Here is a 25,239-nt window from a genome sequence, read left to right on the forward strand (position 1 = left end):
TCGTTCAATTTCGTAAGCTGGTACGCACCTCTAATGAAAATAACAGGGTTGTCAAAAGCATGTTTTGGCAGCAAACATTTAATTTATTACAATCATTGTGTGCGTAAAAGTTTTAAAAGGTCTGTAAATAATAAAAAAATTATTTGAGGAATATTTGGAACCAAGGCATATTAAAGAGGTAAAGTCATGCAATCAGGTGACTAATATCGACATTCATCTTGTCAAAGGCTTTGTTTACGTTTAGTAGGTTTGTTTACATTCTTTGTGTACATAAATATTACAATACAACAACACTACACATACACAAAATGTCAACTTAAGTGACCTGCCATTTTAGTTTGACTTTCTAAATATCATGGGGTGTACACACGTTTGCTCGTGACTTTACCTTTAATTAATATGCCTTGATTTGGAACATATATTAACAATTTTTAAAAGCGATTGGCTGGTTTAAAATTTGTGTACACAGCCCTGTTTTTTTGTTGTAGACTTAAATAAATTTATGCTACCGAAAATTTCGCTAGAGGTGCATACCGGCCTATAAACGGTATTTTGTCCGTTTTTAATAAAACCAAAATTTCAATTTATTAAAAATAATTATTTTCACTTGCAGGTAGACAGGTCTTGTAATGGTAATTTTTTTGAATATTCTTACTGTTTAATGCTAATTTAGCTAATATCCTTATTGGATTTAGGAAATACTCTTGAAACCCGTAAGTTTAAAATCAATATGAACGATAGAATTTGATAATATTTTTCTTATATTTTGTATAACTTTGCAATTTCAGATGCTTATAAGACAAATCCGCCCAACAAAAGTTTGCCAAAATCGATAAAATTGGACAATTCAATTGAATATAGCAACTTATGCCACATATATCTTTCATATGGATAGAAAACATGGATATTTAAATTAATTAGTTTAGTCCTAATAACATAGAATATTACTCCTTTGAAGAAGCAATTACTAACTACCGACAAGTACCCAGCCAACATTTTTTAAATTTGGGGGCGCTTCTGAGAATCCCCAGTACGTCGAAAACAATCATATACGATATCAAAAACTCGTCGGAAAAGCGCCGTCACTATTGAGAAGTTGTACCACGCCAAGTTACTACAAAAAGGTTTCGCATTAGTGCAATTATTAGGTGCCTTTATAGATCAATTTAGAACGACGCCAATAAGAGACCCTCCAAACAATCAGAAAAAGCACATTTTAAGATAGTGGTAAAAGAATCATTGTGGTCGAGTAAAACACGTTTGTTTAGATATTTATTAATTTGATTAATCATTTACAAATTCTTAAAAATATAACATTTATACCACTATCACATCACATTTAACATAATTTTTTGCATTAATGATGATGTAGAGTTACATGTTGCAGCGTCTATCAGCCAGTGTTTTTATTCGATGGAGGCAGCGTGTCTGTAAAATATTTGAAAAACAATCACTTTATTCCATTTGGAAAATCAAAAATTGTTCACCAATATACCTTTCACAATTTTAAGCGTAAAATCTATGTTTTCAGAACTTTATTTTCGTTTTTATTTAAATAAAATATAACAAGCTGGTTGCGCTTGGCGTTTCACAAAAAATAAAATGGCTTTTGTAAAAGTAGTGATGGCAAAATACATGTATGAAGTACATTTTGTACTTTATGATATGCTGCCCCCCATCACAGTAGGATGGTTGTAGTGACATTTACGAGTCTGTGGTAGCGATGAAGATGAAATGGAACTTTGAAATGCTGGCAGGGTAACTGCATCCAACGTTCTAATAAAAATATTTCCTTTATTGTATATCATAACCCATAGTTTTGTGTAATATAATAATAATTTTTTGAAATAAAATACTGGTGGTAATAGAAAATTGACTTGTTTTGTACGAAAAATGTCTCAGTTGTATACAGGCTTGTTGTACCTTTGATTCCTCAATTTCTCTACTTTTTTGAAAATTATACCGACAAACAGTGTATTTCAAACCAATTTCTTAATACAGGTTTCCCAAAAAATTGTTCATTTGTAATAATGTTCATAGTAATAATGAACTAAAATACGATGCAATACATGAACTATTTTATAAGAAAATCATGAACTTATCATGATGAAAAAAATCTTTGGCGCCAAATCATGGTCATTCTTACTATGGGTTAGTTCATTTTTCATAAAAAATAGTAAACTTTTTTCTGTGTATGATGCGCATTCGCATCGCATCCCGTAATGAGTTTGACTAGGATAATATTACAACGTTGCTATTTTAGCGAAATAATGGCAACTAAACAAGGCCTTAAGAGAATAATGTATGCTTTTAGAATGAATCAATTTGATTTTTTTCTAAAAGCACCTATTTGACCAATAAAATTTTGATGACACGTTGAATACAATTCCTACAAATAAAAATAGTTTACAAAAATAGCTGGATTTTTTTGAGGAGAATTTGAATTCCTTGCGATTCAATTTACTTATATGGGGGCTGCATGTATATTTCGTGTGTAATAAATATATATCAAGAGTCATAATACATTTTGAGTTTAATTTGGTGTAACCAGTAATAAATATGTATAACAAATTGAAAATAGCAAATAGAAACAGTAATTTTTAGCTATTCTAACAGTTTTATTTTAATTTCTGTCAAAAAGTGCTTTCTCAAATAAGCCAGTTAAAAATTTGTAAAATTTACCAATTTTATTCTTCTGTCAGTTTTAACTAGTTTTCTCTGTTTTGCTTTCCAAACAAACTTCTAAAGTCTTATTTAATACTAGTAAATTAGATAAATTGTATGCTTTTATAGTATAGTTTTTGATAATTTTTTCTTTGTGTGTACGCAAGGCATATTAATTAAAGGTAAAGTCACGAGCAAACGTGTGTACACCCCATGATATTTAGAAAGTCAAACTAAAATGGCAGGTCACTTAAGTTGACATTTTGTGTATGTGTAGTGTTCCCAATAAACACAAACGTTTGAAAAATACTAAAATTCAATAATTTTTCAAACATTTTTTCAAAGGATTAGGGTAATATTCAAGTTGAGAAATTGTTGAGAAAATCGCGTTCTCAACAAAAAACAGACATTACCCTCAACAGTAAAATTCAACACAATAGCAATAATTTCTCAATTGTAATCCTCAAATTGAAATGCATCGCTACTCAATAATTTCTCAAACAGTTTTCAATGTGATAAAAATAAAAAATTAGCATTGTTGCGAATACTTTCAAACCACAATTTGTATGAAAGTCAATCCTAGTTCTAACTGAGAGTCAATACTAAATTTCTAGAGATTTTGTAAATTTTATTATTTTTTTCGTTAACAAATATAATAATCTTAAAAATAACATTAATAATATATAAAAATAATAATATAATACCAATCAAAATGTAATTATCTTATTAAACGTATTAATAAATAAAACTATGAATACAACTTTAAATATCTTAAACATTTTTACATGTATAATTCCATTTCCTCCATAATGTTGGTGTCAAATAACTATTAATTAATATCCTGGCAATTTGAAATAATTACTATCGAGGAACTTGCTGGCTTGTGTGTTAGAATAGATTCCAGCAAGAGGAAATCACAAAATATCAAACTGATGACGGGATGTACATTGATGTAATGCACATTTTCATCCAGAAGTTCTTGATATAGGAATTGTTGCACTTTGTTTTAATTGGTTGCACCTTGTAAGTTTTCTGAAAACTTTTCTTTGTTGTTCCCTTCATCGGTTTTTCATCGGCCAACATCTTCCAAGAATATACCATCCAATGATTTTAGTTTTCTGCAAAACAATCGAGTTTTGTGATTTCCATTATGTTTTCATTTCACTTTTTATTTTGACTTACCAGTTTGTATTTCTTCCAACTGACCACGTACCTCGTGTTTTCCTCAAGAACGTTGGTGTTACAAAATTGTTGTTATTAAAATACTGGCAATTTTCAGGAACTTGATGACTAGATAATTGGAATAAATTTCCAGCAATTTCAATTCACAAAATAACAAATTAAACCGATGATGCGATGTAAATTAAACTATCGATGTGATGCGAATTATCATCCAGTAGTTGTTGATATGGAAAAGAATAAATACCAAGTTTTTTTGGTTGCACTTTGATTTATGGAAACTTTCTCTTCTCGATAAGCCACTATCATTTTTCATCGGCCAGTCTCTTAATGTGTCCAAGAATCAGCATTCAAATATTTTAGTTGTCTGCAAAGAGATTTGATTTTAGTGACTTCCTTAAAGTTTTCATTTCGTGTTTTAGTTTTACTTACCAATTATTATAAGCAATTTCAATTGATTATTAAAAACTTTCCACATTTTTGTATTTCTTCCACGAACTTTGTTGTCCAAAGTAGTATTGAAAACCATGTGGTTTTTTCGTTGCATTTCAGGGTTGTGTTTTGTCAAAGTTTTCTCCAATTATCTTCAACACATTTTCAAAGTTTTCGTCAACATTTTGCCAAATTGGTTGTAATTCGCAAACAATTTGAAGATGTATTGAAGATGAGCTGTTTCAAGTCAAGTTGAATTTATGTTGAAAATGATATTTACCCTCAAACTGAAAAGGTGTTGCATTTGAAAAACGCTCATTCTGTGTTTATTGGGTTGTTGTATTGTAATATTTATGTACACAAAGAATGTAAACAAACCTACTAAACGTAAACAAAGCCTTTGACAAGATGAATGTCGATATTAGTCACCTGATTGCATGACTTTACCTCTTTAAGGTGGGTATTAAGTTCGACTTTTTTCACTAAAGTGAAAACTAAAACAGTAAAAAAAGGCCTAAAATTATACATATTTGTTGCAGATTTTATTATAACTTGATGGGGAATAGCCCAAAGCAAGTTTTCAAAAAGTTTGTATTCCTTAAAAAGTATTATTAGAGAAAAGTAATCGTGAAAAAATGGCGATTTTAGCGGCTAAACTCGAACTTAATACTCACCTTTAATATGCCTTGGTGTGTACGAAAAGAGTATTTTTGCAATTTTATCCATGTTTGTGTCACCCTATGCAACTAATGCGCTTTACAGGTTATCAGTTATTCCGGACGGAATGTCGGTGTTTGTAAAGAATTTTACAATGTGTCGGATCGATACGACTTGTCGGCGATGACTAAATAATCGGTAAATGTGTTATCGATCCCATAAACATGCAGCAGTATCGATTATGCCGTCGGACTTAAATTATAATGTGCACAATATATGGGATATGTTCGACACGAGCACTGTCGTCCGGAATAACTGATAGTCTGTAAAGCGCATAAGCCAATATTTAAGTTGTCGAAATTTTGCGACGACGTTTGAACGGTATTGACAACACTCAACAGAACCTATATGTGGTAAAAAGTACTATTTTTGTATTATTGGAGGAACATTGATTGCAAAAGAAAGTAGAATAATGAGATACGAAATAGAGGAAATAGTAGGAGCTTGTGGCAGTTAAGAAATCTGCAGTATTGTATACAAGGTTTTGAAAAATGGCAGCGAGTGATAAAACAGCAAATGACTCCTTATACCCAATAGCAGTTCTAATTGATGAACTGAAAAATGAAGACGTACAGGTAATTTTCAAATGCAATGGTGTTTATATCTTCATAAAATTAAATTTGCATAAAGCACTGATTTGTATTAAAAAACCGTTTCAATGCCTGGATTTTTGAAAATGTTTGTTATTGTGGCACGGCAGTAAGAAAACCCTGCCAACATTTTTTAGATTTGGATACACTTGTGGGTCTCAACATCAATTTATAAATACTCGTAGGCGATATCTGCACTCAAAAGCTTTTTTTTTATTCATAAAAATCAGAAAAACATCAGTTTGCTGTAAAAGGGAATGCAGTCAATGTAGTTGTTTCAGCATCCGCTAGTTGAAACAGCAAAAAATTTTCTCTGCTGAAATAGCAAACAAATATCTTTGCTTAAAAAGGCAAATAAACTCATTTTACAATCAATACCAAATGGCCATACGCGGTTACATACCCATCATAGAGATAGTACAGAACTTTGTCTTAAAATAAAAAGAGGACTACTATCATGGACAGCAAAATTGTTATACACTGCGCCACACTGTGGAACAGGGTATTATAAGTTAGTGCATATGTTTGTAACACCCAGAAGTAGACGATATAGACACATCGTGTGGTTCCGAGAGTCGATCTAGCCATGTCCGTCTGTCTGTGAACACATTTTTGTGGTCAAAGCCTAGGTTTAAGCCTTTCGACTTCAAATTTCAATAGGGTTCTATTCTGTTTTGGGTCAGAATAGAACCCTATTGATTTTGGAGGAAATCTGTTCAGATTTAGATATATCTTTCGCCCGATATGTACTTATATATGCCAGAGTTTCACCCTGATTTGCTTGAAACAAACATAACACTTGGTCGTTTAGTCAAGTGTGCAAAATTTGATTGAAATCGGTTCAGATTTAGATATAGCTCCCATATATATCTTTCGGCCGATATAGACTTATATGGCTCAGAAGCCAGAGTTTTAGCCCTATTTGGTAGAAATTTTGCACTAGGAGTACAATTATTAATGTTGTCAAGTGTGCTAAATTTTATTGAAATCGGTTCATATTTAGATATAGCTCCCACATATATCTTTCGCCCGATTTTCCGTCATATGACCACAGAGGTCAAAGTTTTAGACCGATTTACGTAAAACTTTTCACAGGGAGTAGAATTAGCATACTAAAGTATGCATGGTTGAAATCGGTTGAGATTTCAATATAGCTTCCATATATATGTTTTTCCGATCTGGGCAAAAATGGCCAAAATACCCACATTTTCCTTATCAAATCGCCACTGCTAAGTCGAAAACTTGTAAAAATTACTCAAATTTTTCTTTATTTCTAATGCATATCTATCGAGTGATAAATCGAAGTTTCCTCAAAATTGGTTCAGATTTAAATGTTTCGTATATTCGTTTACTAACATCGTGTTCCACCCCGGGGCATTAGCCGACTTAAATTTAAAGTCTATAGTATTGTAGAACACTCAGTCTTTGCCACATCTAGCAAAGTCCCAGGGCCGTGTATGTTATGGCTTTCATTATATCCAAATGAAGGTGTATAAAAACGATCAGCTAAAGGATTCAGAAATGGACAAGCCTCTGTCTGAATCAGAATTAAGCGGATCCTCTTGCGAAGTCGAGGGGGATACCAAGACATTTGAAGACATGGATAGATACCGTATGCGTGAGGAGGCTTCTACTGCCTCAGAACTCACCAAAGTTGAACCTATGGTTATTGCGAGAGTCACCGATATCTCTGAAGAGGACATTCTTGATGACTCGATTGAAGCGGCTGATGTGACGGTTGTTGAAAATCTCGATGGTCCTACGGATCCTCCAGATAAATCTTCATCATTGTAAGGCTGCATGTGCTGCCTTAAAAGTTCTCCTGATGAAAGGGGACATAGATATAGTTCTTATTCAAGAACCATATGTTTATAAAAACAAAATATGTGAATTAAGTACTCCGGGGTTCAAACTATTGCAGTATAGTGGTAATGGTGTAAATCGAGCCTGTATAATTGCTAAAAACGAGCTCAACTTGTTTCTGCTTCCTTCAATGTGCAATACAGACACTGTCGTTGCCAGTTTAGAAATAGCCAAATGCAAATATTGGGTATCTTCGGTCTACATGGGACATGACAGGGAGATGCCTCCATATGCCGTTAAGACCTTAGTGGAGGAGTCACGGAAAACAAAGACGAAACTCATTATGGGATGCGATGCGAATGCACATCATAGTATATGGGGAAGTAGTGATACTAATGCAAGGGGAGAGTCGCTAATAGAGTTTATTTTGCGTACTAATCTGGTAGTTTGCAACAAGGGAGATGTCCCAACCTTTGTCACTAAAAACAGGCAAGAGGTTTTGGACATCACCTTGGCCTCGCAAGAACTGAATGAAATGATATCTGAGTGGCAGGTTTTAAGTGAACACAGCTTCTCAGATCATCGCTACATCAGTTTCAAATTTGATGTTCATATCACCAAGATCATATTTCCGCCAAATGTTAGGAAAGCTGACTGGAATAGGTATAGGGAATCGTTCAATATGATGATACCGGAAATAACAGAGACAACTATGAGAAATGTGCAAGATATCGAACACGCAGTGGAGCGGATTACTAAGGCCTTCAACATCTCACTGAAAGCTGCATGCCCTAGAGGAAAGCCAAGGGGGAAACATCGACCACCATGGTGGTCTACGGAATTAAGTAATATGAGGAAATCCTGCAGGAAGCTCTTTAACAAGGCAAAGTCCACCAGAGCCCCTGAGGACTGGGACGCTTACAAGAAGAATCTGAGAGGATACAAGCGAGAACTGAGAAAGGCTCAGCATAACTCTTGGAATGCTTACTGCAGCAGTATTGAGAATACGTCCGAGGCTTCCAGACTACGGAAGGTTCTAGCATCCACCAACTCCGCTCCAGGTTTCATTAAAACATCGGAGGGCAATTGGACAACGTCCAGTGAGGAGACGCTGGAGGTACTATTGGACACACATTTTCCTGGAAATCAGACGGTTGAACCATGTACTGGCGGTGCCACAGTTGCTCAGCGGTCGTTTCCTGTCGAGGAAATTGTATCGGAAACTAGAATAAGATGGGCGCTAAATAGCTTTGGACCATTCAAATCCCCTGGACCTGATGGAATTACTCCGGCGGAGTTACAAGCTGTAACTGACAAAATTATCCCCTGGTTGTCGGTGATATATAAAGGATGTATCAACTTATCATATATCCCAGGAAAGTGGAGGGAAACAAAAGTCGTTTTCATACCTAAAGCGGGAAAAGCCTCTCACTCGAGGGCGAAGGATTTCCGACCAATCAGCTTATCCTCATTCCTACTTAAGACTCTGGAGAGGATGATAGATATTTATCTTAGAACTAGCATCGATTCAAGTTTGTTCTCGAAACGACAGCATGCATACTCGAAGGGCAGGTCTACTGAGACCGCACTACATGAACTAGTCAGCTTTATTGAAAGCTCACTATCTGTCAAAGAATACACAATCGTGGCGTTTCTAGACATCGAAGGGGCGTTCAATAATGTCCACCCGAGCTCGATATTAAATGGACTGACAACTCTGAATGTTGATCCATGTATACTCAGGCTGTTAGACGAACTGCTAATGAAGAGACGTATTTCAGCCACACTAGGACAAGCAAACATACAAAAGTATGTGAACAGAGGCACTCCTCAAGGAGGAGTTCTATCACCTCTTCTTTGGAATGTTGCTATAAACGACCTTCTGGTTTCCCTAGAAAAAGAAAGGATACAAGTGGTGGCATACGCAGATGATGTGGCGCTAGCAGTCAGGGGAAAATTCCCATCAACAATTAGAGATATTATACAGAGAGCCCTCCGGATGACTGAGAAATGGGCGAAAGATAATGGTCTTGGGGTAAATCCTGCAAAGACAGAAATAGTCATGTACTGCAAAGATCGCAAAACTCCCACAGTTAGGCCCATTTCCTTAGGGGGTATTGAAATTCCCTTTAGGGAGTGTGCAAAATACCTTGGCGTTATTTTGGACAGGAAGCTGAACTTTAAGCTTAATATTGAAGAAAGGGCGAGGAAAGCAACGGTAGCTTTATACTCGTGCAAAAAGGCAATAGGGAAAAAGTGGGGACTGAAACCAAAAATTGTACATTGGCTATACACGGCAGTGGTTAGACCTATAATGCTATATGGTGTTGTAGTCTGGTGGCCGGCACTTCAGCAACCGACAGGTTTAGATAAAGTTCAGCGTATGGCGTGCTTGTGTATCTCAGGTGCATTCAGCAAGACAGGAACAAACTCCCTTAATGTCATACTGCATCTATTGCCTTTAGACATTTTGGCCAAACAGTCAGCTGCAACAACGGCTGTGCGGTTGCGCGAGCTATCGCTGTGGTCGGAAAAAAGTTACGGTCACAGTTCGGTCCTCAAAATAATGCCAGATGTGCCTAACGTAGTGGATTACACTTTGGCGAGTCCACTTTTCGACAAAAAGTTTGAGACTCTAATTCCCAACAGTGAGGCGTGGTGTACACGGACCCCGGGGAATAAAAGATATATAGATTTCTACACTGATGGCTCCAAATTGGATGGCCAAGTGGGTTTCGGAGTATATTCTAAAGATCTGGTACTTCGAATAGCGAAAAGATTACCTGATCACTGTAGTGTTTTTCAGGCTGAAATATTAGCAATAAGAGAGGTGGCGAATTGGCTGAGAAGTAATGTTCCAAAAAATGTGGGCATTAATATATACTCAGACAGTCAAACTGCAATAAAATCCTTGGACTCTGTGTTCCTCAACTCGAAAACGGCCATCGATTGCCGCAAATCTCTCAATGAGATGGCTGAGCAGTACAATATTCACCTAATATGGGTGCCTGGCCATAGGAACATACCGGGGAACTGCGAAGCGGATGAGTTGGCAAGGCTAGGGACTACCTTACATATTCCAGGGGAACTAGAATTTGTTGGTATGCCCCTAGCTACCTGCAAGTTCATGCTGCGTGAGAAGGCTGTTATGATGGCAAATGTTCGATGGGAGAATTGCAAGGGTTGTAACGACACCAAGCAAATATGGCCCCATTTCAACTTAAACCGCACACTAGATATGCTAATGTTCTCGAGACGTCAGATATCACTCCTGATATCTGCTATAACGGGTCGCTGCCTGATAGGAGATTTTGCAAAAACTATTGGCGCGAAGTATAATGACTATTGTATGAGCTGTCATGATGCGGAGGAAAAAGAATCAATTAAACACCTCTTGTGTGAGTGTCCTGCATTTTGTGTAAAGCGCAAGCAACTTTTAGGAGCATATAGCTTCAGATTACTGGCGGATCTGGAAAACGTTAACTTAAGCAGTCTGCTAATATTTTTGGAACAATCTGGTTGGTTCAACAAAGAAAAATAATCAAGAAGGTTCAGCGGTTAAAACTAGAAGTGCCCATATGTAATAGGTACTTTTAGTTAATGTGGTATCACAATGGACTGAATAGTCTAAGTGAGCCTGAATCTTAATCGGGCTGCCACTTTAACCTAACCTAACCTAACCTTGTAGAACTCTGTCCAGATCCCGTAGGATTTAAATATATGTATATGAGAACATAAACCTTTATATATAGCACCAAACACATTGAACGGATTTGACGTGGTATAGAAAATGTGGATCTACAAAGTGGTGCAGGGTTTAATAAAGTCGGCCCGCCCGACTTTAGACGTTCCTTATTTATTATTAAATAGAATTATTGGAATGTTTCCGTGGACATACATGAAAGGAAAACATTAATAAAAAGTCAAGAAATTAACTTCGCTATATTAATAAGAGCTCGACCGAAACATTGGCTTCGGCAGTCGACCAAAAATCGATAATCGGCCACGAATCGGCCTTCAACGTCATCAGGCCGATTAACCGACGCCGAAGCTTTTTTAATAATTTATTTGATATTGATTTGTCCAAATGTTGAATTTGTCAAAACACCCAGTACAAATAAAACGTAAAAAATTATAAAAAATATTTTTTTTGTCATTATAATATCAAACTACTGGACTGAATTACCTTTTATTGTTGTATTTATGCATTTGTTGACAAAATAGTCTAATATTGAACTAAAACACACCAAATTTCTTTAATTACAAATTTGAGGAAAATAATCGGCTTCGGCCGATTATTGCTTTTTTTTGCCGAACATCGGCTTCAGCAAAAAACCCGCTTCGGTCGAGCTCTAATATTAATTCTTAACATTAAATCAAAAAATGTTCACAAAAGTATTCGTCGCATCAGTAATCACATTGTATGAGACAGTATTTTGGTCCACTTAGTATTTGGTATGGTGCCCTTTTTTTGCGCAAATGGCTTCCAGTCGCCTTGGCATCGACTCTACCAATTTTCGACACGTTTCTTGAGAGATTTTGCCCCATTCTTCCTGAACACTTTTTAAGGGTTGCCTTAGATGAAATTTGGTTTTGTCTGTTCCACGATCCCAAATGAGACCCAACTTTTTAATGGGGTTGGTATCTGGGCTTTGCGGTGGCGTTTTGATGTATTTGGTGTTGTGAAGGAGCCATATTTTCACACCCAAGCCGTGTGTTTTGGGTCGTTGTCTTGTTGGAACAAGACTCTATCTCGGAATCCAATTTTAAGCAGCGCTGGAATGAAGATTTTCTTTCTTTTTTTACTTATTTTATTTAATGTTTAGAATTAATACAGGGAAGTTAATTTCTTTACTCTTTATTTACGTTTTTCTTTTATGTATGTCCATGAAAACATTTCAATAAAACTATTTAATAAAAATGTTAAACGCCAAAAAAATACATTTGATTTGAAGAAAGCAAAAAACGAATTCTTTTGTGAATCACTTTATACACTACATTACAAGAAATGTTGGTATAAAGCTTTTAATTAAGCTGCATACAGAGAAAAATGTGTCAAGTAATAAAATAAAAACAAAACAAAAATGGCTGTCCACTGCGCGATTTGGTTATGCAAAATTAAGCTGAGTACTATGTTCAGTTTTCAAGGTGAAAAACCAGCTTATTTTCACGGTTACTTTTTTTTAATCAATTTCGAAATATGAAATGGTTCGCAATCAATAAAGGGTGATACGGTCAAAATTTGGTCAATATAAACTTGACGTATTTCTTTCAATTTTGCATTTAAAAAACCTGAACACCCCTCATTTTGAAGGTGTGTGTGTAGAATGTTGTTCCTATTTTGATTTTGGAATTCACTCTTCAGTTGTCAAAATGCCGTCCAAGCAAGAAGAGCAGCGTATCAAAATTTTGCTCGCGCATCGCGAAAATCCGAGCTACTAGCACGCAAAGCTGGCAAAATCGCAAAAAGTTGCCAAATCAACCGTTACAAATGTAATTAAAGTGTTTGGGGAACGTTTTTTGGGTCGTGTAATTTGAGCTATGAACAAAAGACTTCCCACAGCTTGCATATAAGGGGCAATCTCCATTTCTTTTTTTTAGCTTCATCGGATGGACACATTTCCGAAGAAATCTTTTGACCAATATCCATAGGTGTTGCCACAGCTTTGCAGGCATTCTTATTAAAACGATTTAATATCTCTTCTATGTATTTTGTCTGGTCTATTTTAATAGTTCCATTTTCTTTGTTGTAGGTTATTCTCATGCCCAGATCTTTCGTCTTGAAATTTGATGCCAATTCTTCCTTTACACGTTTGAGAATGTCGACATCATTACAAAATATTAAAACGTCATCCACATAAATGCCTACATATAACATTTTGTCGTCGACCACACAATGGTACACACACTGGTCAACTTCACTTCTCTGCAGACCAAACTTTAACAATACCTCGTTCAGCTTCTTTTTCCAAACGCGACATGATTGCTTGAAACCATACAGGGATTTCTTTAAGGCACATACTTTACCACTGCCATCATCAAAACCTTGTGGTTGCCTCATAAAGATCTCTTCTTCTAGGTCGCCGTTTAAGAAGGCTGTCACTGCATCAAGTTGATGTATAATAAGTTTGTGTTTCGCCGTAAGAGCAAAAAGGAAACGCAAAGATGTGTAACGAACTACAGATGCGAAAGTATCTTCGTAGTCCACTCCTTTTTGTTGACAACAACGCTTTATTACCAATCTTGCTTTGTGACATACTTCATGTCCATTGGCATCAACTTTAGTTTTGTACACCCACTTACAATCTATGCCTCGTTTTCCTTTTGGCAGATCGGTCAAGTACCACGTTTCATTGGTTGTAAGTGAATCCATTTCCATAAACATTGCCGCTTTCCATACATCGGCCTGTGTTGATGCAACGGCTTCGTTGTAGTTTTCTGGGACGACGTTCCAACTTTGACCGCTTGTTTCGGTGACGCATAAATTATACCTTCTACGCGGTCTTGTCGCAATTCTTTCCGAACGTCCTTTTGGCTGACTGTTGTTAGATGTTCCATCATTGTCGCTTTCACCAGTGCCACTATTTTCAAGTGCGTCTTCAAAACTCTCGTCTTCTTCGAAACTAATAAAATCGTCTTCGTCTTAGGTTAGGTTAGGTTAAAGTGGCAGCCCGATTAAGATTCAGGCTCACTTAGACTATTCAGTCCATTGTGATACCACATTACCTAAAAAGTACCTATTACATATAACCGCTGAACCTTCTTGATTATTTTTCTTTGTTGAACCAACCAGATTGTTCCAAAAACATTAGCAGACTGCTTAAGTTAACGTTTTCCAGATCCGCCAGTAATCTGAAGCTATATGCTCCTAAAAGTTGCTTGCGCTTTACACAAAATGCAGGACACTCACACAAGAGGTGTTTAATTAATTCCTTTTCCTCCGCATCATGACAGCTCATACAATAGTCATTATACTTCGCGCCTATAGTTTTTGCAAAATCGCCTATCAGACAGCGACTCGTTATAGCAGATATCAGGAGTGATATCTGACGTCTCGAGAACACTAGCATATCTAGTGTGCAGTTTAAGTTTAAATGGGGCCATATTTGCTTGGTGTCGTTACAGCCCTTGCAATTCTCCCATCGAACATTTGCCATCATAACAGCCTTCTCACGCAGCATGAGCTTGCAGGTAGCCAGGGGCATACCAACAGATTCTAGTTCCCCTGGAATATGTAAGGTAGTCCCTAGCCTTGCCAACTCATCCGCTTCGCAGTTCCCCGGTATGTTCCTATGGCCAGGCACCCATATTAGGTGAATATTGTACTGCTCAGCCATCTCATTGAGAGATTTGCGTCAGTCGATGACCGTTTTCGAGTTAAGGAACACAGAGTCCAAGGATTTTATTCCAGGTTGACTGTCTGAGTATATATTAATGCCCACATTTTTTGGAACATTACTTCTCAGCCAATTCGCCACCTCTCTTATTGCTAATATTTCAGCCTGAAAAACACTACAGTGATTAGGTAATTTTTTCGCTATTCGAAGTTCAGATCATTAGAATATACTCCGAAACCCAATTGTCCATCCAATTTGGAGCCATCAGTGTAGAAATCTATATATTCTTTATTCCCCGGGGTCTGTGTGCACCACGCCTCACTGTTGGGAATTAGAGTCTCAAACTTTTTGTCGAAAAGTGGACTCGCCAAAGTGTAATCCACTACTTTAGGCACATCTGGCATTATTTTGAGGACCGAACTGTGACCGTAACTTTTTTCCGACCACAGCGATAGCTCGCGCAACCGTACAGCCGTTGTTGCACCTGACTGTTTGGCCAAAATGTCTAAAGGCAATACATGCAGCATGACATTAAGGGAATCTGTTCCTGTCTTACTGAATGCGCCTGAGATACCCAAGCACGTCATACGCTGAACTTTATCTAAACTTGTCGGTTGCTGAAGTGCCGGCCACCAGACTACAACACCATATAGTATTATAGATCTAACCACTGCCGTGTATAGCCAATGCACAATTTTTGGTTTTGGTCCCCACTTTTTTTCCTATTGCCTTTTTGCACGAGTACAAAGCTACCGTTGCTTTTCTCGCCCTTTAATATTAAGCTTAAAGTTCAGCTTCCTGTCCAAAATAACGCCAAGGTATTTTGCACACTCACCAAAGGGAATTTCAATACCCCCTAAGGTTAGGTTAGGTTGTAGAGGGGGACATCTATTTTCTTGTATTGATGCCCACTTAGACCAGTATAGGTCCATTGTGATCCCTCTATGTGATTTTGCAATCTTTCTCCTTCCGATGCGGCCGCTTTGTCCCAGAAACTTCCACCTGCTCGTTCTCTTTGAAAGAAATCTCAGAATAACAAACCAGAGGCCCTGATGAATACAAGTATGTTCCGTAAGCTGCACTCCCGCAGATCAGTGAGAGCCTGAAAGAAAAAGGAGCCCAGTATCTTGTTTCTTCTAAAGGATAAAGCTGGGCACTGATACAGGAAGTGGTACGAGTCCTACGTAACTTCCGGGTCCAGGCACCATCTACAGATATCATCGTCTTTAAGTCCTATTCTTACCATGTGTTTCCCAAGTGTGTTGTGTCCTGTTATGATACCAATCAATGGCCGTAATTCCTCTCTGTTCATCGACAACAAAATTTCACAGTTCCTACGTTTCTTTTCATCCCATATCAACTTGGTTTGCTCGCAACCATCCGAAGAGACCCAGCGTCTTCGCCATTGCTCATCATATTTAACCTCTATCCTGTAATGATAAGAAGATACTGGAGGAAAACCGTCCGCTAGGACGTTGTTCGTTCCACGAGCACCCTACTTAGCCAGCACATCCGCTTTCTCATTTCCTATTATCCCATAGTGCCCAGGTACCCAGCGCAGAGTTATATTATGCTGTTCAGTGAGAGCCTTGAGTTCTCGACGACAGCGGCTGACTACACTAGACCTTATGTCAGCCCTGCACAATGCCTTTATAGCTGCCTGGCTGTCGATGAAGAAGTTGATATCGCTTCTGAATAACGGCCTCATCAACAGCGACTCAGCAGCCTTTGCGATCGCAGAAATCTCAGCCTGAAAAATACTGCAATCACTATCCAGCGTGTAAGACTCCCTTATTCCTAGTTCACTACAATAGACTCCGCTGCCCGTTCCTTCCTCCATCTTTGATCCGTCCGTATACATGTTCAGGGTTCCGAAGGGTATCCTCCTGTCTTCACACTCCCCCATACTTGGTATAATGTATGTCGGTTTGTGATGATAAACATGCTCCATGGCCATATGGTCCGTCTCTCTATACTGCCCGGCCAGAATTTCAGTATGCCTGCAGGCTGTCCTCTCCAGCGTGTTCAAGCTCCTAAGTCTCAGAAGTGTCAGTTCAGCCGTCTTCCTTACGTGTATCCAAACGGTCAACCTTCCTATCAGCTGTTGGAAGATCTGGATTGCATCGTTTCAGAATATTTAAATTAGATTCAGGGTCAGAAGGGTTTGCATGTATCCACGCATGTGCTCTAGTTCTAGCCGGTATGGCTTTCTTCTGGACTAACTTTAGAGCAGCTCCTTCCCAAACTTCACCAATTAGTATCAGAGCAGCTTTAAAACATTCTATAGACCTCTGCTCCTCAAATGCGACTAGCTTAAATCGTCCTTGATACCAACCAGCCTCTTGGTGTCGAGGATCTGGGCCTGGAAACTTTTCCAGCACCTGTGAGTAGACGACAGACAGAGCATTCTCAATTTCCCCCATTTTTGCTTTGGAACCATACCGTCCAATGCTCCTTTATTAATGATAGCCATCACAAGGCTGTCAACTGAGGCGAACGATCTTTGAACCCTTTTGGAGGAAGGTAGCTCATTCGGCGATCGTTCCCTTTTTCCAGTCTCAAGAATTCCTTGAGCCCATTTTAAGGAATCGCTTTGTTTAGCCGACAGCGTGCTTGGGTCGACTGATCCTAACTTCTTTAAGATAAACAAAGCATTTCTGCGTTCCTTGAATCTCCTTCGTGAGGTATTACCTCCTTTTGATGTCGTTACCTTAGAAAAAGTTCGACTTGTCAGAGTGTCGCCACTACGGGAGAGATCGGATTAGAATTTTCTTGTTCAAAGGTACGTATCTGGTTTATGTATTCTATAAAGACCACATCTCGACTTGTGACGATTTTCTTGGTAACCGGATCTTGCAACCTGTACGCCTTACTTTCGCTGCTATATCCCATAAAAAATATTCTTTGGATTTAGCTTCCAGCTTATAACGTTTTTGTTTTGGTATATGTACGAAAGCTCTGCTCCCGAAAACGCGTAGATGATTTAAATTTGGCTTTCTACCAGACCACATCTCTTCAGGGCTGTTCTCGTTACCTCGACAGGGTACATGATTTATGAAATAGACTGAAGTTATTGCAGCCTCCGCCCAGTATACTTCATTTAAACCGGCATCTAACAACATGCACCGTACTCGCTCCATAATAGTGCGGTTTATGCGCTCCGCCACGCCGTTTTGTTCTGGCGTATATGTTGCTGTTTTTTGATGACGTATACCTGAGTCCTCCAGAAAAAAATATTGCCCGTGTATTCTGTGCCATTATCAGTTCGAAAATTTTTTTATTTTGGCATTACATTGCTGTTCGTCAAATTTTTTGAATTTTTTAAATTCTTCGAAAACGTCTGATTTTCGCTTAATGGGCACACAAATACTTTTCGTGAATAATCATCGACGAAAGTTAGTAAAAAAATTGTTTCCAGAAAATGATTTTGTCCTCAGAGGACCCATAACATCAGAATGGACAACTTCTAGTAAATTTTCAGCACGATGGCCTCTCTCCTGGAACGATGAACGTGTTTGTTTTCCTTTTATACACTACACATTTATGGCCTATATTTCCATCTCCACATTTCACCCCGTCGGCTGTTTTTATACACCCAGAGAAATGGTTGGTTGCAATTCGATAATTACAATGAGGAAATGATGTCAGTAACTTATTTTTTGTTACAAGAACAATGTTTTGATTATTTTCCCCATTATACATTCAACACGACCATAACAAAGTTCACAGGATCAAAACGAAATTCCCATAACCATTCTATTGGTTACAATAACCAATGCCGATAAATTTGGTTTTATGCTGCATAAAATTGTTGAGCTAACCACCAGCATAGTGAGATCTACATCATGGGAATCAACAAATGGTTGGTACAACCAAAAGTTGAGTATACTAATAGAATCTTAGTTCAATTATAGGACGGGCGTAAGGTAGTTGTTGCAACAAATAAATATTTATATCAACATCGACATGGTAAATGGTATGACGCTACAAAATTTGCAAAACGGGGAACAGCATTTACTTGATAATAGTCCGCAATACATTGAATAAAGTTGATCCCATAGAAAAGAAGTTGCCTTCAGGTAAGTATCACACCGATTTATAAAAAAGGAATATTACAAAAGTTTCCATAAAAATTGCAGGCTTCATACACGAACAAACACAAATACTTTTTACGGCAAACGAGCTTTTTTTATTGTATTAAGAATACAGGAAGAGTCTAAGTCGATCTGTATTTATATCTAGAGGCTTAAGGAAGAAATTTCTGGCAAGTATATATTGAATTAGGTTCTGTAGTTTGACCACATAATTGCAACCTAATAGCCATCTTTCATTGGTATACAAACATTACCTATAAAAAATTGTAAATTGTAATGTAAATTGATCTCACATCCCAATAAACACAGGATGAGCGTTTTTCAAATGCAACAACTTTTCAGTTTGAGGGTAAATATAATTTTCAACATAAATTCAACTTGACTTAAAATAGCTCATCTTCAATACATCTTCAAATTGTTTGCGAATTACTTCCAATTTGCCAAAATGTTGACGAAATCTTTGAAAAGGTGTTGAAGATAATATGAGAAAACTTTGACAAAACACTACCCTAAAATGCAACGAAAAAACCATGTGGTTTTCAATACTTATTTGTGCAACGAAGTTCGTGGTCAATTGCAAGAAATTAAAAAAATGGAAAATTTCAGACAAATAACCAAATAGTTTATAAAAATAGGTAAGTGAAAATAAAAAATGAAATAAAACTTTAAAGAAGTCACTAAATGTATATCTCTTTGCAGAAAACTAAAATTATGGATTCTACGTTCTTGAAAACATTAAAAAGCTGACCGATGAAAAAATGGTGGACAATTAACTGGAACTGCTTAAAATAGTTTATAATAATTGGTACGTCAATGTGAAAAATTATTTCAACACTTTAGAGAAGTCACTAAATTTAAATCTCTTTGCAGAAAACTAAAATCTTTGGATGCTACATTCTTGCAAAAATTAAGAAGCTGACCAATGAAAAATGAGTGGCTTATCGACAAGAAAAAGTTTCCAGAAACATTACAAGTGCAACCAATTAAAATTGTTAAAAACAACAAATTGTTGAAATCAACAACTTCTGGATGAAAATGTGCATCACATCGTCAGTTTAATTCATATGCTATTATCAGTTTAAAATGGATATTTTGTGAATTCCTTCTGCTGGAAATCAATTCTAACACTTTCCTAATTTCAAATTGCCCGCATGTTAATACATTTTAATGCTGTTTTATGACACCAACAGGAAGGAAATCGAATGATCAATGCAAACGTGTTTACTAATAATGTTTAAGATATTTAAAGTTTTGTTGTTTGTTTTTTTTTTGTTCTTATTTGTTGATATGTTAATCAGATTATTATTTATCAATTGGTATTGTAATGTATTATGTAGTGTAGTGTATTATTATATATTTTGTTTTGATGAAAATGAATAAATTATACAAAATTCATAGAATTTTGGGTTTGACTTTCAATTTGAAGTGGGGATATCATTCATACAAACTTAGGTTGAAAAGTATTTGCAACGATGTTAATTTTAAATTTGACTCGCATCGAAAATTGTTTGACAAATTATTGAGTAGCGATGCATTTCAATTTGAAGATAACACTTGAGATATTATTGCTAATGTGTTGATTGTCACTGTTGAGGGTAATGTCTGTTTTTTGTTGAGAACGCGATTTTCTCAACAATGTCTCAACTTAAATATTACCCTAATCCTTTGAAAGAATGTTTGAAAAATTGTTGAAATTTGGCATTTTTCAAACGTTTGTGTTTATTGGGATATATGTAGATCAAAAACATTTCTTGTTAGCACCTTTTGTATTTATTTTCGTAGTTTATTATGATTGTAAATCTTGTAATAAATTAATAAAATCTCAATATAATCTGCCCTTTCATTTGATATTGGAATTTGGTTAGGATAATAGTAAGGAAAATCGAGGGCGGTTGCACCAACAAACAAAACAATTAATATGAAATTGCGACAACCAATGCAAAGTTGATCCAACATACTACCATGTAGTTACAATTGCCAAATGTTAGTTGTGCTGACAGATATCATTGATAGTTGATGGAACCACCTGCTTTCGGTTGGCAAATAATTCGGTTGAGGCAACGAATTTGTTTTCTGGGTGTAGCTTTTCTTAAGTTGTCGTCGTAAATGTGCCCGACACAATTCAAAATTACTTTTCGCCACCATTGCATTTTCCATGTTTACATCAACAACACAATCTAGTTTATAGAGATTGTTAACAACTATTATATTTCATGTTAGCCTGATATCGAAACAGGCAATTATTGACGTCCAAATGCATTATATCTAATTATACAATTATTTTTCGAGCTTTATGGACAGATATAGATTAAGGAACATGGTTAATAGAGCCATTGAAAAGAAAACGCCAGATACAAATCTATACACGCCAGGACTGTACATGTTTCGGTTCGTTCGGCGTTTTCTTTTCAATGGCTCTATTAACCATGTTCCTTAATCTATATCTGTCCATAAAGCTCGAAAAATAATTGTATAATTAGATATAATGCATTTGGACGTCAATTGCCTGTTTCGATATCAGGCTAACATGAAATATAATAAGCAACGATTAGCCCGTCGTAAAACTAGGAAAAACACGACTAATGTACGCGTTGTTGTATCCTGGAAACCAGTTTCTGTAAGTTGTCACATGTTGTAGATGACTGTAGAAACAATAAGCATTGTTCGACTGTTCACCACTTAGGTGAATTCTAACAAATTAGCTTTCTAAAAATAATTTTCGTGTTGTTGCATTACTATGTAACAAAACGAAATAAAAATAAGATTAAGGGACTTGTAAGTTATATGAAAAGATGATGTACAGTGGGAGAAAAGATAATTCAATTTGTAAGAGGAAATTTCCCAAATGTTTTCTCCATAAGAAGTTAGCATAAAGGGCCCAAAATTGAGTTATCTCTCCCAGCCAGATCTATACTAAAGGCTGTGGAAAGGTTCATTCGCCCGAACCGAAACATGTACAGTCCAGGCGTGTATAGATTTGTATCTGGCGTTTTCTTTTCAATGGCTCTATTAACCATGTTCCTTAATCTATATCTGTCCATAAAGCTCGAAAAATAATTGTATAATTAGATTGTTAACAACTTTAGCCGTCGCAAGTATTTCACCACCTTTGTTGTATATTTCAAACTTGTCCTCTTCGAAAACAACTCTATTGCCTTTCAAGGTCAGCTGACGAACAGAAAGCAAATTTACCGCCATTTGTGGAACATATTCAACATCTCTTATGAATGCATTCGTCTTTTTTTATCAGACTGCAAAACCACACGCACATCTCCAGAACATTCGATCGGCATTTTCTCGCTACTCTCTTAGAATTTTGCAATATGTTCTTGGTATTTGTCAGATGTGATGTGGCTCCTGAGTTGTTGTGACGTTCCCCGGTAAAGAAGTTGAAAACAAAGATGCTGCTAACGAACTTTTCCCATCTACGTTATTCTTACTGGACAATCAAATTTTGCATCTTGTAAAAGCAAATTCTTTACTATGTCAACGCTTAATTTGGATTTTGAATTTTCCACTGCCATAACAAGTGGTGTAAATTCATCGGGCAAACCCGCCAGCATTAGTGATGCAACCAATTCATCATCCAAATTTAAGCCTGATTGTTGTACTTTCAGTGACATCATTATGATTTGGCTCTAGAGGTGTACACGTGACACGAAATTGTCGTGACTCACGAACATTTTCGTGATTCGTGCGTGAGTCGTGAGTCACGCTGATGACAACAGCGTGAGTGTGCGTGATTAACAAACCAAAATGTCGTGCGTGAGCGTGAGTCACGAAAATAATATCTTCGTGAGTGTGCGTGAGTAAAGAATTACACTCACGAAAATATTCCTGCTCTCCAACATATAACGCTTAAGAGTTAAATGCAATTACAATTTTAGTGACACCTGGGATGTTAAGAGTTTAATAACACTCTCGATTTTAATAATGCTCATGTTTTCAGACACTTCGGTAAGGTAAATTAATCATAAAATTATTCGTGAGTCACGATATTTTTCGTGAGTCACGGTATTTTTCGTGAGTTACGACGTTTTCGTGCGTGAGTGTGCGTGAGTACAAATTTTCTTTTCGTGAATGTGCGTGAGCGTGAGTCCTACCAAAAAATATCGTGCGTGAGTGTGCGTGAGTATGATTTTGCAGTCGTGAGTGTGCGTGAGTAAACTATTACTCACGTGCACACCTCTATTTGGCTCACGTACACCTGTATATTTTCAAAATCTTACAATTTCATTTGAACCAAGTGCTTGAGAAGTCCACCTTTTCGGATGAGACCGGTATCCTCAAAAGCCTTCATGAGTGCGTCCCAGGCATTTTTAGTTGTTTTCGCATTGGCAATATGTGCAAAATTTGTTGGCTCGATCATGAGAATTATTTCAGCAAGTGCCCTCTCATCTAAAGCCTTTAGCTCTGCACCTTCCATTGGGCCGTTTGCTACAATGCTCCATGCTACAATGCTCCATGCCGCTTCCAGATGTCAAAATTTTCTCTACCTCGTAATTTGTCGAATGGGAAAGACAAATTACTTGAAGCCATCTTAAAGAATTGTTTCTCGCGAAAATTTCACAAAATACGTTCTTTTTCTTTTTAACAGTTTATAAAACTAAATTTTAAACACGCGTGGCCTGGGCCCATAACCTGTTAGTTTGGTGGTTGAAAAAGAACTGTAATATTTATTCAATTTCTCATTACATATCTTCTTACACTTAGTGATATAATATAACGAATATTGGATACGTATATGAATATACTATTCAAATACTTTTAACAAAAAGAGAGTCTAGATCAGGCAGCATGCCACACACAAAAAATTTTTTCTGATTCAATCACGAAATTAATTGATCCAATTAATTTTTAATTGAAATGTCTTCAATCACAGAAATGATAGTATCAATTATCCTCCTGTCTTCGCACTCCTCCATACTTGGTATAATGTATGTCGGTTTGTGATGATAAACATGCTCCGTGGCCATATGGTCCGTCCCTCTATACTGCCCGGCCAGAATTTCAGTATGCCTGCAGGCTGTCCTCTCCAGCGTGTTCAAGCTCCTAAGTCTCAGAAGTGTCAGTTCAGCCGTCTTCCTTACGTGTATCCAAACGGTCAACCTTCCTATCAGCTGTTGGAAGATCTGGATTACATCGTTTCAGCCTATTTAAAATAGATTCAGGGTCAGAAGGGTTTGCAGGTATCCACGCATGTGCTCTAGTTCTAGCCGGTATGGCTTTATTCTGGACTAACTTTAGAGCAGCTCCTTCCCAAACTTCACCAATTAGTATCAGAGCAGCTTTAAAACATTCTATAGACCTCTGGTCCTCAAATGCGACTAGCTTAAATCGTCCTTGATACCAACCAGCCTCTTGATGTCGTTACCTTAGAAAAAGTTCGACTTGTCAGAGTGTCGCCACTACGGGAGAGATCCGATTAGAATTTTCTTGTTCAAAGGTACGTACCTGGTTTATGTATTCTATAAAGATCACATCTCGACTTGTGACGATTTTCTTGGTAACCGGATCTTGTAACCTGTACGCCTTACTTTCGCTGCTATAACCCAGCTTAACGTTTTTGTTTTGGTATATGTACGAAAGCTCTGCTCCCGAAAACGCGTAGATGATTTAAATTTGGCTTTCTACCAGACCACATCTCTTCAGGGCTGCTCTCGTTACCTCGACATGGTACATGATTTATGAAATTGACTGAAGTCATTGCAGCCTCCGCCCAGTATACTTCATTTAAACCGGCATCAAACAACATGCACCGTACTCGCTCCATAATAGTGCGGTTTATGCGCTCCGCCACGCCGTTTTGTTCTGGCGTATATGTTGCTGTTTTTTGATGACGTATACCTGAGTCCTCCAGAAATTTTTCAAAAATGTTGCCCGTGTATTCTGTGCCATTATCAGTTCGAAAATTTTTTATTTTGGCATTACATTGCTGTTCGTCAAATTTTTTGAATTTTTTAAATTCTTCGAAAACGTCTGATTTTCGCTTAATGGGCACACAAATACTTTTCGTGAATAATCATAGACGAAAGTTAGTAAAAAAATTGTTTCCAGAAAATGATTTTGTCCTCAGAGGACCCATAACATCAGAATGGACAACTTCTAGTAAATTTTCAGCACGATGGCCTCTCTCCTGGAACGATGAACGTGTTTGTTTTCCTTTTATACACACTACACATTTATGGCCTATATTTCCATCTCCACATTTCACCCCGTCGGCTGTTTTTATAGCTTTTCTTAAGTTGTCGTCGTAAATGTGCCCGACACAATTCAAAATTACTTTTCGCCACCATTGCATTTTCCATGTTTACATCAACAACACAATCTAGTTTATAGAGATTGTTAACAACTATTATATTTCATGTTAGCCTGATATCGAAACAGGCAATTGACGTCCAAATGCATTATATCTAATTATAC

At 37.0% G+C, this 25,239-nt stretch overlaps 1 protein-coding gene and 3 long non-coding RNA genes across 4 annotated transcripts in view; 2 read left to right on the top strand and 2 right to left on the bottom strand.

The window, feature by feature from the left end:
- Positions 1-1,245: 1,245 nt before the first annotated feature.
- Positions 1,246-1,754, bottom strand: LOC142223600 (uncharacterized). Its single transcript, XR_012718814.1, has 2 exons — positions 1,496-1,754; positions 1,246-1,428 (listed from the first exon to the last, which is right to left on the bottom strand). It is a non-coding gene; the product is annotated as an uncharacterized LOC142223600 (long non-coding RNA).
- A 1,517-nt stretch (positions 1,755-3,271) lies between these two features.
- Positions 3,272-4,605, bottom strand: LOC142225900 (uncharacterized). The gene is made up of 3 exons (XR_012719498.1): positions 4,276-4,605; positions 3,847-4,210; positions 3,272-3,782 (listed from the first exon to the last, which is right to left on the bottom strand). It is a non-coding gene; the product is annotated as an uncharacterized LOC142225900 (long non-coding RNA).
- A 661-nt stretch (positions 4,606-5,266) lies between these two features.
- The window catches only part of LOC142225898 (serine/threonine-protein phosphatase PP2A 65 kDa regulatory subunit-like), a gene marked incomplete in the record, with an annotated part of 366,424 nt that continues 346,451 nt past the window's right edge, over positions 5,267-25,239 (top strand). The window contains 1 exon segment of the mRNA XM_075295757.1: positions 5,267-5,567. Coding sequence (XP_075151872.1) covers positions 5,484-5,567 — 84 coding nt within the window.
- On the top strand, positions 15,610-20,216 carry LOC142225901 (uncharacterized). The gene is made up of 6 exons (XR_012719499.1): positions 15,610-18,584; positions 18,637-18,801; positions 18,862-19,165; positions 19,285-19,451; positions 19,516-19,621; positions 19,687-20,216. It is a non-coding gene; the product is annotated as an uncharacterized LOC142225901 (long non-coding RNA).

Source organism: Haematobia irritans, chromosome 2, assembly GCF_050003625.1.
Source record: "Haematobia irritans isolate KBUSLIRL chromosome 2, ASM5000362v1, whole genome shotgun sequence".
Taxonomy (NCBI): Eukaryota; Metazoa; Arthropoda; class Insecta; order Diptera; family Muscidae; genus Haematobia; species Haematobia irritans.